Raw genomic sequence first — 15,683 nt, forward strand, 5'->3', positions numbered from 1 at the left:
CAGGAAACAAGCCTCACCAGGCTGCAGGTATGTTTTGGAGTGAAAAATAAATATATTTAATACATCTGTATATGTGTATTCAAACCAATGAAAACGTTTCCAAACAGGTACTAGTATTATCAGGTAGTAAACACAATTGCTCTGGTGACAGTCGACCAACTTGTAAAACCAGTGTGCAGGGTGAGTTTATTCTCCTAAAAATACTTTACAGTGAGCGGAGTACAGTATGTTGTTACCTGTTGGGAAGAACAAGGAAGAACACTGAAAAAGGTTGACATACACACAAAGCAGACCACAAGTTTTAAAAAAGCATGTATTCATTTTTTTATTATTAAACTTCTATGCTTAAGCAATCTGTATTCATATAAAAGTTTTAAAGCGATCAGCCCAGGACGAGGAGACGGAGCATCTCAGTTTGGTCACTGACCTGTGCCACATTACAAAATCCTAAAAACAGGAGTGTGATTGTGATTACAAGTGACATCCATGATTACAAGTGACGGACAAAATAATAAAACAAAAAAACAGTAAAGTGTTGAAGCCAGCTTGGGAGAGAGGGGGGAGATCTTGTAAAAGGAGCAGTACACAATAAATAACATGAAATTCACCCACAGTTTAGGCTGCAATAGTCTCTTAGTTGTGTGTAAGGGACTGGACGTTTAGCACCAGGCCTGTTTGTGGGATAGGATGGTGATGAATGTGAACATGTGATGGGTGATGGCAGCTATTCCGATGTGTGCACTTCTTGTACACTCAATGCATTTCCTTGTTAACCTTTTTAGTTGTATTTTCTGTAAACCATGACCTAATCTTTTTTTTTAAAAATAAACATTTAGACCCATATTCATGCGTTCCTGTCATTCATGACTGCACGTTATAATTTTTCCATGATTATTATTAGTTATTCTCTTAAATACATTTATTTATTTCACACGTCAAGGTGAATCACAGCTATCATGGCTTCCATGATGAAGTGGGGAATTCTAGTGACACAACGCAGTCCACGGTACCGATCATATTCATTGTGTGTGTTTGTGTAGTTTTAGTCACTGTCGCTGGTCTCGCTGCTTGGGTCTCCTTGTACTTTGCTGCGGTGCTGCATGGCCCGGTGGTAGGCAACCTGCACGGACTTGCGGATGTTTGATTTCCTGCCCTCTAGCATCTTCTCCTTATCCAGCTCTTGGTCCACTCCGAGTGGTACCAACTTGGAGCGTGGTAGCCACTGCCTGCATGCACACACACACACACATGTATTAGAAAAGTATTTTAAGTATCCCTTTAGAGACACCAAATTTAGGGATATCAAAGTAAAGTCTCGTCATATCGATATTGTCAGGAGTCGGAAAAAATATCGATATAACCGGACTGTCGATATATCCGATCCTGCGCCGAACTGCATTAAAAGTGGGCAATGATTTAAGCTGCTCGACATTGTTCTATACTATAGAACATAGCTGGCCAAACCCGCCCCACATAGCTGGCCAAACACATGCCTGCAACAGAAGAACCAACGAACGCCAGCATGTACATATGAAAAACAGTGATTATTGCAAGCGATAAAAAGATATCTGAATACAACACAATTAAATACATGTATTTGTACGCTTGTGTCTTCGTTGGAATAGGTGTGTATGCTATGTCAGTTGGTTCTTCTGTTGCAGGCATGTGTTTGGCCAGCTATGTGGGGCGGGTTGAGCATGACCTGTGAACCAGGAAGTGCGGGAATCGGTGTGTGTGCTGCGCTCTGGTGGTGGAAGTGTGAAAAATAAAGTTGACTGGAAGCAGCCGTTCGCCCGTGTTCTTTTTTGGTATTGAAATCCTTAAGCAAAGATTGATTTAAGCTGCTTTTGTATCGATATAAGCAGACCAAATTGGCTGGCGGGAGATGAAAAGGGCATCGTAGTAACCGGATTATCATAATAACCGGGTATCGTACTAACGGAAATAATTATATCATAAAAGACTAGAAATTTGCCGGGAAATGAAAATAGTATCGTAATAAGCAGTACTTCAATATAACCGATATCGATATAACAAGACTTTACTGTAGTTCAGAGGAGGAAAAGTGGCCGGTGTTGATGAAGGACTTTTGCTAGGACCAGATCTTGCTTGTATTGAAGATGAACTTACAAGGCTTAGGCTTGTTAAAAACGTTAAGAAAGGTTAAGAAGCCCTGGCCTAGAAACAAACACGTGTAGTTAATGGTCAAAACATGTATGCGAGCATAAAAAAAATGTACATGTTTGCAGGTCTGCAACTCAATGTCACACAGTCCTTGCAGCCCACGTTCAAAACAGTTATTTTTAGCAGCCCTGTAGGGATCACCCAGACCCATTAGTTCGGAATCTCTGCTCTAAAGTATATCATTTCACAGTACTGTGATATAGCTATAGATATAGACACTGTGTGTAGTGTCATAAAAATGGTTTCCGGACGAATGAGGTTTCCATCGATCGGTTGTTACGACAGGTCGGTGGTTCCCCCCCCCCCTCTTCAGTTCTGACAAACACGTTTGGCCTATTTCTGTGAACTGTTCTTTCATTATTGACTCAGCTTCCGCTGAACCACAGGCCACAAACTGAGACAAGTGTGCCGACTCAGGAAAATCACAACGCCAACTGAAAAGCACTTTATGAGGGCAGTGTGGCTCAGGTGTTAAGAGTAAGTTCCAAGATTGCTAGTTTGACTCTAGCTGGCTGCCTTTGATGATAAGTGCAGCCAGTGATGGCTAAACAAAGCATGTAAACAAAGATGCAGGAATAGTCGGAACCGCAATAGGTCCGGTAAGGGAGTGATAAATCATGCCGGGTTGAACGGGGCGATACCAGCCGAGCGGCCAATCCTACGGCACATCCTCAGTTGAATTTGAATTTCAGTCTGCATATTAATTTAATACCAAATTGCATCTGCCATTATTTTCAGATGGCAAATATATATGGGGCTGTACATTTATCATTAGAGGTAAAACTGCCTAATTTAGTGTGCTATTCATTTTAGGTCATATAGTTTCTGTGAAAGCAAATATTTAATCTTTAAGAAATGCTCATAGGGACTCTCAGATTTTAGAGCTTATGTAACGTGGGAACATATGGAGTGTCAGGTGGGACTTATGTCGCCATCAATACAGTATACTGAGAGAGAATAATCAAAAAGAAACCACTCACCAGGTTCTCTTATTGTCAAAGAAGAGGACCAGGAATAAGTGCTCCCTGGCTTCCTGGGTCATTTGCTCACCAAGTTTAAGAACATCCAATGGGGGGACCGGGATGGGGACACCCCGATGGAACACCCCCTCTCTGGGCATTTTCGGGTCAATGATCTGCACACAAACATCACACTGTTTAACCCACTAAGACCACTAAGTGTCAAATGCTCTTTTTGACTTTGGACTCACCAGAGCAGGATACGAAGGGTAACCTCTGCACTTGGCCCACACCAAGTCCAGAGCCTCCAAAGAAGAGTAATCATCCGAGGTCATCCAGCATCCTGACCTGGCTCGGCTGCGAACCACTGATCGATCGGAAGGGGACGCAACAGCTCAGTCACCACCAGGTTTGTCTTTAACAATGGCTAAGTTCTCTGAACCAAGTTGGTCTAACTCACAGTGTGAAACTCCCCGTGACCCTCCGACTGAGTAGGACTCATTTTCAGTGCCCGACGTCTCCTCGCTGCTGTCCTCTTGGAAGGCGGAGCGAGAGAATGAGGCCTTTCCTCTGCCTTGCTTTGAGGGAGTTGTACTGTAAGGGAAGAAAATATGAGTGTTTTCATTTTAAAAGGTACAGTTGGACGACAAAAATATAAGTGATTTGGGGAAAAATCAAGAAACCCATGATTGTACATACTTGTCATTATGTGAGCCACTGCTGTATGACGTGTCTACAGTCATATTTACCGAACCCAGCAACATGTTAGTCATCATGTGTAATGTCATTGACGAGAGAGATGGGACACATCACCTGGTACGGTCAGAGGCAGCACTGCTGCTGCTACTGGTGGTGGACTCCGAGTCCGAGCTGGAACGTGGAAGACGGGTGTCATTTCTATATACACGAAAGCTTTCGGTAACGGGCTGGTTGCGCCCGTCAAAACCGTTGCTTGGCAAACCTGTGTAGATAACACACACATAGCAGCGTGAAGGAAGACGTGATATTAGTTGCCTATTGTACATTCGGGTTGAAAAATTGCAAGAAGTTTTATTTTAAGATTCTAAGTAGAGCTTCAAAATGCAAAAAGACAAAATGCGAGCTTATCCACACGAGGGTGGTGGACCGACACCCTGGGCCGGTGGCCAGCCAATCACAGGGCACATATAGACAAACAACCATTCACACTCACATTCATACCTATGGACAATTTGGAGTCATTTTTCTGTTGGGGAAAACTCACATGCACAGGGAGAACATGCGAACTCCACACAGAGATGGTTGAGGGTGGAATTGAACACGGGTCCCCTAGCTGTGAGGCCTGCGTGATAACCACTTGATGAAATAATAATGAAAAAATGCCGCTATAACGCCCCCCCACACACATGTGTTCTTGGCTATATAGACATGGTACATACCAAAAGAAAGATTATATTCTCATCTTTCATTAGAAAAAAGTTAGTTTCTCCCATTTTAGGAGGCCAGGGTTCAATTCCACCCTCTGCCATCTCTGTGTGGAGTTTGCATGTTCTCCCCGTGCATGCGTGGGTTTTCTCCGGGTACTCCGGTTTCCTCCCACATTCCAAAAACATGCTAGGTTAATTGGCGACTCCAAATTGTCCATAGGTATGAATGTGAGTGTGAATGGTTGTTTGTCTATATGTGCCCTGTGATTGGCTGGCCATCAGTCCAGGGTGCACCCCGCCTCTCGCCCGAAGACAGCTGGGATAGGCTCCAGCACCCCCGCGACCCTCGTGAGGAAAAGCGGTAGAAAATGAATGAATGAATGAAGATCATCATGACTATATGATGAACAGCCTTTTTTACATGAATGGATCTTTGCAATATATTGCTTACTCAAACATTCGTCACGTTTCTTCTTTTTGCATTTTAAGCTGTACTTAGAACCTTGTGAAGATCCAACAGTGTAAAATGTAAAATATTGCACTGGTCTTAAAATCAGGAATCAGCGTGTGTACAAGTACCTGGCAGCAGGTCGTCGCTGTCGCTGTCAGAGCTGGAGCTAGTGTGGGGGCTACGGGGACGCTTCCTCTGTCTGCTTGGTGACAGCATGGGTAACTGAGGAGGCCCGATCGGGCTGGGGGTTACTCCCGTCGTGGCATAGCCCGTGTCTCGGTTTTTTGGAGGGCGCCCCGGCCTTTTTGGAGGTCCGGCCATTTTTGGGTTCTTTTTGGAGAAGAGAACAGATGTCCGTCGACCCACTTCTGGAGCTAAGGCAGATGAGGACATACTCAGATCTTAAAGGGGTTTAAAAAAACAAAAAACAAAAAAAGTATATAGTGAACAGACACACGGGCACAACAAACAATCCATAAACACCATAAACTGACCTTTTCCACCAAGCTCCTGACTGCTGCTTTCTTCTCCTTCATCGTGGTGTCCTGCAGATGTGTGATGGGAGTGGGAACCCCGATCTCCTCCTACTGATTCCCTGGACCCCAGACCCTCTCGCTGGTGGGCCAGCTTCCTCTTGATGACGCTGAGCTCCTTCCTCAGAGCTTTGGCTCTGCGAGACTGGCCGATGCTGTGCTTCCCCGAGATGACCTCCTCCAGACGCGCCTGCACGTAATGTAGCTGCTCCTCCAAAGGTAGGCGACGCCTGTTTTCTGGCAGGAGGAGTTCTGCGGGAGTCACAGGGGCAGAGACAAAGCACAGTTTATGAAGTACAAATATCTTCTAATGTGTCATTTTGGAAGATACCATGTTTTTCTTTGCCAAACAAAAAGTGAGAGAGATCCTCTCACCATCTTCATTTGAAGACAATTGCCAGTCAGTCTCTCTTTCTCTGTTTCGCTCCCGTTCCCTGTCTTGTTCCCGCCGAGTGTCTGGGCTTGGCTCTCGAGGAAGGTGCATGCCAGTTTCGTAGTCAAAGCCGATCCGCTCCGCTTGCCGTCTGGCAGTCCTGATGACCGGTCCCCCCATTTCTCTGAGCCGCAGGGCAGCGCGGTAGAAAACCGTATCCTTAGCGTTGTATTTCAGGCAGTTGTTGACTATGAGGCCAAAGTCTGCCTCAAACGCCTCAAAAGTGAGGTATCGGTGGGACTCGAGAAGGTTCCACATAGTCTGGAAGTCCATGGGAGTGTCAATGTGGTCCAGGTAGTCTGGAACCTGCAGCCCCAATGGATGAAAGTCACAAAGCAAATGACAAGTTAGCATAAAGAAACTGCAGGCAATTCAGATTTGTATAATATTGTGTAATATTATTATTCATTGTGTGTAATATTATTATTCATCCATTTTCTATACCGGGGACATGCTGGAGCCTAACCCAGCTGTCTTCGGGCGAGAGGCGGGGTACACCCTGGACCGGTGGCCAGCCAATCACAGGGCACATATAGACAAACAACCATTCACACTCACATTCATACCTATGGACAATTTGGAGTGGCCAATTAACCTAGCATGTTTTTGGAATGTGGGAGGAAACCACCTGACCGGGTGTCATTTTTGCCCCACTTATGGAAGGTTGGGGTAGTAACACAAAAACTAAAATTTCTTAAAATTTATAAAAGGCAAGTTAAAAATGTGAATGGCATGATATTAAAAACATGTTTTTTTTTTAAGAATACCTGGAATATGAAATTATGAAAATTTTTCATTACGGAGATATTTCAAGAAAACAACCTGACCGGGTCTTTTTTGACTCACTTGGAAGGTTGGGGTAGTAACACGAAAACTAAAATTTCTTAACATTTATAAAAGGTAAGTTAAAAATGTGAATGGCATGATATTAAAAACATGTTTTTTGAGGAATACCTGGAATATGAAATGATGAAAATTTTTCATTCAACAACCTGACCGGGTCATTTTTGAGCCACTTATGCATCTAAGGGTTAAAGATTGTTCAACTGCAGGAAAATTCTAATGGCCGCACATCTACTGTAAATGTATTTAGCGGTTTCATTTTCCGAGCGCGAGTTTAGAGTTGAGTGTACCTCTGCAAGGGGCACAGGCTCAGTGAAGAAGTTGCTAGTGTCTCTTTCCTGTAACTGCTCCAGTGTGCTCCTCAGAAGCACCAGGAGGGGCGTCAGCTGGATCTCCAGCGCCATCTGCTGCATTTTGATCTAAACACAGAAATGCTGCCATTTTCATACAATCACACAAAAGCGGGTTGCGTTGATGTGGTCCCAAACGTGTGCGTCTCACCGTTTCCCTCTTGAGTTTTTCCCTCTTCCGGATGAGTTCCACGAGCAGCCTGGCTCTCTCCAAGTCGTGTCTTAGTCTCTGCCATGCCTTCAGTTGCTCCTTCAAAGCACTTTGTTTCTCTTCGCTGTCCCTCTGTAGCATCACAATCAGGTGCAAACATACGAGGCATCGTGAGGACATGAAAGACTGCGGTGAGTTATGAAAATACTTGAAACATAACATACCACAGGAACTTGGGCTGAAGGCTGCGGTGGGAGGGGGTCAACATGTCGTTGCGATTGCAGGTGGGTTTGCAGGCGTCGCAGCAGAGGCACACCATTGCGGCTTTGCCTCTTTAGTGTCCAGTAGCTGTGAAGTCGCTGCATAAACTGGCTCTTTCTGGGTACTGTTAAGTTACTGGTGATTTTGCTTAGCCTATATGAAAAAAAAAAAAAACATAAGTAAGTATTGGACGCATGAATGTATCATTAAATGTGGGGTGTAGGTCTGTGTATTACAACATTTACCTATGGGGGGGTATACAGGGCACAGACACTACTGGAGCAGCAGCTCTCCTCTCAGCCAAGATCTTCCTCGCTCTCTTCATCTTCAGCCTGGACTTGGCCTTGGCCCTCTTGGCACGCTCCGAGCTCCAGCCCCTGGAGTCCTCATCATGGCCGATGCTGGGCTCGTCGTCCTCCTCTAGTTCTCCTTCACTTTGAGACGACGCCATGCTCGCGCCGCCGACTCCTCCCAAAGGTCGGGCTGATCCCGGCGGAGTGTGGATATCGCAATAGGCCGTCTTACGGACGCTGAACGAGGTTCCATTCGCTCCGGTCTCTCTGACGGGCTCCATTTTCATGTAGAGGCCTGCTTGCTGGGCGCACGTGACGTGGAAGGCGGTGTAACAGTTGGCTTTGTGACACTGAATGCAGGCGCCCGAGCCCCGCTGCTTGCAGATGTAGCAGGTTAGCTTCCAGCGCGCAGGGGGGATGTGCTCAATGCTGTCTATCGGCTCCAGAAAGACCGTGTTAGCAAAGCAGACCTGAGGAGCAGCAAAGTTCACTTTTATTAGAAGACAGCGATAAACTGCGGGGTAACGCAGGAAAGTACAAAAAGCACAACACATTGAATGCATCAGTGGGAACAGAATACAAAAACAACTCATTCACTCTGTTAGCTTTTCTTCCTGGCATTCACTGCACCAGTGACATGGAGGGATGAGTTTCAACAGAGATCAAGTCGGGGGGAAAAAAAAGGTCTTAAAAAGTGGGCGATTTTGCAAACACGATTTTGCGATCAGTAAAGCAGGAGCATCGAACAACTGAAAAATGCGATATCCCTTTAACTGCAATCTACAAATTCAATATGGTTACTATGCAAGCATCAAGTCAATGCGCTGGGAGATGCATCACAACATCATGCAGTTTCAACAACGAAAAACACAACAGAGCCCACAACAGAACCACAGATGGGAACAGTATGCCCTCACCTCTGGAATCCAAAGGGCGCACACGACGTGAGCCCAGCGCGCGTCGTCCGTCTGTTTGAACGCTCCTCCCTTGTTGGGGCAGAGAGCGCAGTCCACCGCTCGACTTGGCGACTGCAGGCAGCGTCGACACAGCCACTGGCCCTCTGGGATGTACGGCACTCCATAGCACTCTTGGTGCACCGCCAGGTTGCACATGTCACAGAAGAGGATCACGTTGCTGTTCTGACACTCGCCATCGTTACAGATGCAGCATACAGCATCCTCATCAATAAGGGTGCTGGGGTCTGCCTGTAAAAGGAGGATCGTGGGGTATTTTATTCTTATTGTGACGCTTTGCAGAGAACAACTTTTTATTGAGAGTGAGAACAAATTTTTATTGCCGTTGAATGCGCTGGCCCCCCCAAATCCAACTCGGACCTCATTCAAATTTACTCTCCAGCGCGGTCACTGAGGTCCGAGGGCCAGCTCCAACTTGTGGTGCCCAAGACGAGATTTAAGACCAGGGGAGACCGAGCCTTTTCTGTGGTTGGCCCCAAGCTATGGAACTCTCTCCCCTTCTAAGTAAAAAAGGCCCCCAACATCGAAAGCTTTAAGTCTCGTCTTAAAACCCACTTTTATTCTCTGGCTTTTAACTCGGAGTGAGTCGTATGGTTCTGTGTCTTTTAGTTCTTTCTTTTCATTTTTTTATACTTTTATTGCTTTGCTTCTTGTTTTTAATATTTTAAGATCTATTTTACTATTTTGTTTCTTAAATGATCTTTTAGTTTTGGATTATTACTTTTATTTTACTCGTCTGTGCAGCACTTTGGAAACTCATTCATTCATTCATTTTCTACCGCTTTTCCTCACGAGGGTCGCGGGGGTTGCTGGAGCCTATCCCAGCTGTCTTGGGGCGTGAGGCGGGGTACACCCTGGACTGGTGGCCAGCCAATCACAGGGCACATATAGACAAACAACCATTCACACTCACATTCATACCTATGGACAATTTGGAGTGGCTAATTAACCTAGCATGTTTTTGGAATGTGGGAGGAAACTGGAGTACCCGGAGAAAACCCACGCATGCACGGGGAGAACATGCAAACTCCACACAGAGATGGCCGAGGGTGGAATTGAACCCTGGTCTCCTAGCTGTGAGGTCTGCGTGCTAACCACTAGACCGCCGTGCCGCCTCACTTTGGAAACTCTGTTTCTAAAATGTGCTATATAAATAAAGTGGATTGGAGTGAGAGAGAAAAGCTTGCTTTTAAAAGCTATGCATAGCAACTAAGTCATGGTGTTACGACAACATCGTATAACAACACAAACAAAAGCGCTCCCACTGGTTGGACAGAACGAGGACGCAGATATGCAGCTCAAACTACAAAACGGACGAACCATCCACATCGTCAGCACCGCAAAGCACGCTGGGAACAATATGTAACATTTTCTAGTGCTAACATGCACTCCTGTCACAATGCTTTTAACATGAAGTACCTTGTTATGGCTCTCAAAATATGATTCTTTTTCTAGACGGTCCATGAGGTACTCAAAGACCTCCTGAGGGATGGGCGTCACACCGTCAAGCCGACGTTTGTCGTTCATGATGTCGAGCCAGATGTAGTCCTCCTCGTCGATGTCGTACTCCACTTCCTCATCCAGCTCCTCTACAGACTTGTCGATGTACCTGGACAGGAGGACATTACAAGTGAGGAATTGTCGCATTTGCACGAGCAGTGAATGATTTTTTTTTATGACTTGATGTCTTAGGGAAGCATGAGTATTTTGGGGGGATGGAGATACAGGCTAGAATTCCAGACTAGGTCAATAAGCACAGCACAAATACCGTTCTTGGTCTCACCTGTAATAAGACGAAGGCCGAACAGGGGCATCGGGTCTCTCTTGGTCCAGTTCTCGAAACACTGCCTCGGGCAGTTTGACGGCAGGTCCCGACTGAGTGCTGTGTTGATGAGAAAAGCCATCCTTCTTCTTTTCCTTACTTTTATGTTTCCCAGACTTTGGTGTGGCTTTGCCCCCATTAGATGACGACATATCAGGCCTGTCCTTGCCAGTGCCTCCTACTTCGCTACCTCCAGCTCCGCCGTCGCTACCGTTACACACCCCTCCGGCGCTTCCACCTGTGACAGAAGGCGGGCCATTCTCTGCATCGCTGTCCTCCTCTGAGACGACATCAATGTTCTCGAAGATGCTGATACGGTGAATACGTCCTTGAATCTCCAGTTCTACCATTCGCTGCGCTTGGGCATAGGTCATTGTGTCCCTGCTGGGGGAATGTGACAGCTCAGACCGATTGGGGCTACAAGGTGTATTTCCACCATGCCCCTGCCCTCCTCCACTACCGCCGCCATCATCCATATCCATTGACCCAACTAGTGACGCACGAGGAGGCCGTCCCTTGCGTTTCTTCTGGGGCATAGCCTGTGCAGGAGGCGGGTTGTCGTGGTCATAGTGGTAAAGGTGGTACTCAATGCCGCTGTAGCTCTTGTACACCTTGCGACAGCTCTCCACAGGACACTCATAAGGCGGCTTGGTGGCCCGCAAGTTGTGACAGAAGGTCTTTACGTCAAAGTCCAGGCCCATATTGCCAACAGCCGCGGCTGGGTCAGATGACGTTGACGTTTACATCTGAAACAAGGTGACAGGAATAATAAACATACAGAGATCCATCCTGGAGATTTGAAGTTTCTATGTGACAACATCTGTTTGCACACAGTGCACCTGCTACAGTGCAGTCACGTGACTAACATTCCCCCAAACAAAACAAAAGGTTCTATACTGTACTGATGCCTCTTAATTTAATACCAGTGTTATAACATTTATAGACCATTAATGTAACTAGTTAAGGCTCAGCTTCATACAGCGTAAATAGCGTAACACTACAAAATATACATGCTAGGACTTTCCCCATCTGAAAGCATTATAATGGAGCTAACGTTAGCTTAGCATCGCGCTGCTATTTCTACTCACAGTGGTGCTAGCACACACGGTACAAAAATGCGAACCACTCCTCCGAAACGCAACAGTAGAGGGGACAAAATAGCGAGTTAACTACACAACTTACTTTATTTGCTCGTCTTGTGGGTGGCTCTCTGCGTGTAGCAAAAAGCGAAAGCTACAAGCTAGCTGCATTGGCGATACTTTTAAGTTAGCGAAAGAAGGGCGCTATCGCTGTAACGTTGCATGTTACTACATCGGATGAACAATAAGAAGTATTATTCTAATCTACGTTTGCTTGGAGACTCACTGGAAGTTGACGTTCGTTCAACTGGCCATTGAACCCGACGCTAGTGTTTCCCTCCACAACGACCCCACACTCTGAATCTTGTCACTTAGCATGAAAATGACAACAACATAACTTACTTGACTAATAAAGGCCTCTAATCAAATAAGATCAAATCTGTGGTCTTGTGTGTGTGGGGGGGATGCATCCAAAGGACGAGAACTGCTACACTCTTGTCTTGTTATGGAGGTTGAACACGAACGTTCCTACTTTACGTTGGAATGTATAGGAAAAAAAGTGGACTACAATAAACATAATTCCCATACAACTTTGCTTGCTAACTTGAGCCAATCTCCCACGAAATCAGCCGTCAAACATCACATTTCTGGACTAATAAACACTTACTACTCCACGTTCCTCAAGATTGGCCGCTTCGGAAGCCTCACATCGAATCGGAAGGATCGCAAATCGACATTAAGTGGTTAAGATAGTCCCAGATGAAGCCATGTGAAGAGATGAGACAGTGAATTGTTTTATTAAACGATATAATCCACCGATTATTTCATTGTGGACTGATTCGGGCATTCGGTTGAACAAAAGGCGCTGCCATTGCTCTAAAGCTACGCCTTGAACGCGGGTTGGCACATTCGACACACAAAAGGAGCTTCCAGAGCTTGCGGCTTTGTTACTAAAATACGTTCTTGGTGTTCTCTTGAAACCTGTTTCGTAGATACACAGTCTTTTGCCTTTACGAGTTTTATAGAGAGATAAATTATTTATTAATACGTTCTTTTTTTAATTCTACGCGAATCTGTCGATGTGTTTCCACAATTTGACGTATTGTTGAAATGCGCCTGTTTTTAATGTAGCCGTGCTTTTTTTGTAAAAATAAATAAATAAATGTCAACCGATTGTAAATATGTTCGTTGGAGAGATTTGAATTGAAGAGAATGAAACGTGAAGATAGGACTGAAAATAATATTTATTTATCTCTCACATAGTCATACAGTGCAGCAGGGTGAGTGATGCAGTAGGAAAGGTGGCAGGCAGAAAGCAATCCCACTCACTTTCAATACAAGTTTCTCCACAGTCTGAGTATATACTGCAAGGGAATGTTGGTCAGAGACATGCAGGAAGAGGGAAAAAAAAAGTCATAACTGGCACTTGAGCCTTTTGATCTCTGCCACCAAATGAATTGGTCAACGATAAGTACCCTTACTCTGCTCAAAACAACAAAACACCAGATACAAATGCCAGAGAACAGAAATCTCTTACAACTGGAATTAATTTCCCCAAAGCAGAGGATTCTGCATAAAGTACTATAAAAGTCCAATTCAAACTGAATTGATGGTATACTATACATCATACCAACCTCTCCACAATGCATACACAAAATACCGCTTACAGTAACACAAACCTGTACAATTCACAGCTTAGGAGGACCATGGTCCTGAAACCTTTCATGTGTTGTGGAAATATGGAAACCGTAAATTAACTTCTTGCTCTCCGTTGTGTGAAAAATCAAATGTTGACCACACTTTGGTGATTTTTGAGAACCATGACAGCCAGTCAAAGCCACTGCATACACAAGGAATTACAACATAAAATACAATTATGGGACTCAATATATATGTAGTGCAAATCTCCCTTATTAGCTATTATTTCAAATTGACCGTTTCCGCAACTGAAACCAGCTAACAACATTTTGAAGGCAATGTCGTTTGTCCCTTGCCATCTCAATTGAAGGACTTTTTTTTTGGTACCATCTAACAGCAATAAAAGGCTTCATTCAGTGTTCAGCGGAACCCCTCACACGGTAGCAGCATCGAAAATCAAATAACTTAAAAAAAAAAAAAAACGTCCAGTTAACTGGTGATTGCACACTACACTTGATGCTCGATAATAAGTACATTTAGCAGTAGGGAATTGAGAGTTTCATGTTTTGTTCCAACATTTCGCTTACGACACATCGGATATAAGGCTTGTGGCAACACCACAATCAAAGCTTTTGTCAAAGTATTCAATTGCACTTTAAAGCCTCAAGCCTTCACATGTTCAATTTGCTACATTCTGACCACAACTGAACCCAGAGGCAGTACCTGTAGAAAGAACTATGTACATCATTTATGGCTCTGGACGCTGCCTTTCCCCCACACCACGGGGCTACGACACTGTCTAACCTTGTGTTGCATCCGACAGAACCATTTGACCTGAAAGAGGGGGGGTTTCACCTGCTGGCGTAATTCGTCTTTCTTCTGTCATTAGTAAAACATGCACCATTTTTCCTTCACAAGGCAACAGTGCATTTTACCCCTATGGCATACAGTAGTCACGGGGTGGAAAGTAAAAAAAAAAAGGATTAAAAGTTAATTTTTAATGAGAATATGAGCAAATATTGTGTTAAAAGTGCAGTGCTACAATGTCATTCATAAGTAAACCAAAAAGGTGTCTGTAAGGCATATAAAGAAAAGACTGCACTCAAGTGAAAAGGACGTGTATGCAGACGGGAAAATGTTCAAGGCACTACATTCCATCAATGATAATACTGTTGCTTGGAGAAATTATTAGTTGGGGGGCCCCAAAGTGTACATTTGTGTTTGGTCTAAACAAATAAAAGTGCAGTAATGTATATGAAAATGACCAGATTTCCATTGGTGAGCATTAAGTCTTCATACATAACACACACGCATGATCCTAAACCAAATCGGTAAGGGATATCAGAGTATCAAACTTCCTTTCCTTACCTACAAACTTATAATTAAGTGCTTGTGCAGTTGTGGTGACTCAGCAAAAATACAAGTCGCCTATGCAATTTCACAACAACTGCAGGTTTTAGGTAGTCCTGGTAGATTTTGGACAGAGGCCGTTCTCAGTGTTGCACATCTCCGCACAGGAGGCTTGGATTGCAGGTTTTGCCGCGGTGGAAAAGTGGCTCGCTGAAACGGCGCCAGGCCATTGCTGAGTGTAACCGGGACCAGGGACCACGCCATCATAGGAACACGTGGGCAACAAGTAGCCAGGGGGCAACACTTGAGGGGATTTGAGACCTTGTCTTGTCGTCAGGGGGAAGTCGGGAGGCAACTCGGCGCGGCCGGGATGGGATTTCATCTGGAAACGAATTGTTCAACATGAACCGGTGACTAAAACATTGTATTGAATGATACACCTCGATTCCAAAGTACCTTAAACGTAGCTGCGCCTTTCAGGTCCAGTAAGCGCTTCTGCTGTTTGATCTGGTTCAACGACGGGGATGACTGATGGCTCGCCGCGATAGTCTCCTTTGCCCAGTCATCGACCAATTTGTGCAGGTCGTCTGTAAAGGTGCATCTCTTATTGTTGCTGTTGTTAGTCTGGACCTGAGCAAGCTGACCCATTGAGCGAGGGGACGGTGGTGATGTGGCCGAGGCGAGTGGCGGCTGCGTTGGAGCTGTGGCAGCACTGAACGAGGACCCTGAAAAGACAAAAAATAAAAAAAAATCATAAATTTGCTCGTTTGAAAAGCTAAAAAATCAATCATCTGGCTGATTTATGGCACAATTTGAGGAAATTTAATTATGGAATATGGCCAATTTACAGTGATACATTTTACCAACGTATCAGCCAAAGGATTACATACAGTACGACTGCGACAAGTTACTATAAAATGTTTCATATGCAAGCAATGACAAATAATAATTAGAAA

At 44.8% G+C, this 15,683-nt stretch overlaps 2 protein-coding genes across 4 annotated transcripts in view; both read right to left on the reverse strand.

Annotated features, from left to right (window-relative positions):
• Positions 1-100: 100 nt before the first annotated feature.
• Positions 101-12,645, reverse strand: brpf1 (bromodomain and PHD finger containing, 1). 2 transcript variants are annotated; one of them, XM_058052010.2, is made up of 16 exons: positions 12,407-12,645; positions 10,622-11,406; positions 10,258-10,447; positions 8,782-9,069; positions 7,817-8,334; positions 7,535-7,724; positions 7,311-7,442; positions 7,100-7,228; positions 5,909-6,272; positions 5,495-5,785; positions 5,129-5,374; positions 3,957-4,104; positions 3,604-3,737; positions 3,395-3,510; positions 3,165-3,319; positions 101-1,226 (listed from the first exon to the last, which is right to left on the reverse strand). In XM_058052010.2, the coding sequence occupies exons 2-16, from the start codon at positions 11,359-11,361 to the stop codon at positions 1,043-1,045; spliced, it is 3,825 nt and encodes a 1,274-aa protein (XP_057907993.2). In that variant the 5' UTR covers positions 11,362-11,406; positions 12,407-12,645; the 3' UTR covers positions 101-1,042. The 2 variants fall into 2 exon arrangements, with proteins under 2 accessions (XP_057907993.2, XP_057907989.2); XM_058052006.2 differs by having other exon boundaries at positions 5,129-5,401.
• A 320-nt stretch (positions 12,646-12,965) lies between these two features.
• LOC131104556 (serine/threonine-protein kinase WNK2) overlaps positions 12,966-15,683 on the reverse strand; it is a 29,314-nt gene continuing 26,596 nt past the window's right edge. For both annotated transcript variants that reach the window (XM_058051865.2, XM_058051863.2), the window contains 2 exons: positions 15,184-15,452; positions 12,966-15,109 (listed from right to left, as the gene is read on the reverse strand). In XM_058051865.2, coding sequence (XP_057907848.2) covers positions 14,834-15,109; positions 15,184-15,452 — 545 coding nt within the window. In that variant the 3' untranslated portion in view covers positions 12,966-14,833. The remainder of the gene's footprint in view (positions 15,110-15,183; positions 15,453-15,683) is intronic.

Source organism: Doryrhamphus excisus, linkage group LG15, assembly GCF_037039965.1.
Source record: "Doryrhamphus excisus strain RoL-2023G ecotype Guam linkage group LG15, RoL_Dexc_Guam_v1.1, whole genome shotgun sequence".
NCBI lineage: Eukaryota > Metazoa > Chordata > Actinopteri > Syngnathiformes > Syngnathidae > Doryrhamphus > Doryrhamphus excisus.

Bases quoted from the DNA above. Each gene is read 5' to 3' on its own strand.
- brpf1 (XM_058052006.2), bottom strand. From the start codon at position 11,361: ATGGGCCTGGACTTTGACGTAAAGACCTTCTGTCACAACTTGCGGGCC. The intron at 6,273-7,099 runs GTACACTCAACT...TTGGGGCTGCAG, and splicing joins AGCCTGTGCCCCTTGCAGAG to GTTCCAGACTACCTGGACCA. The intron at 4,105-5,128 runs GTACTTGTACAC...TTATCTACACAG, and splicing joins CAGCGACGACCTGCTGCCAG to GTTTGCCAAGCAACGGTTTT.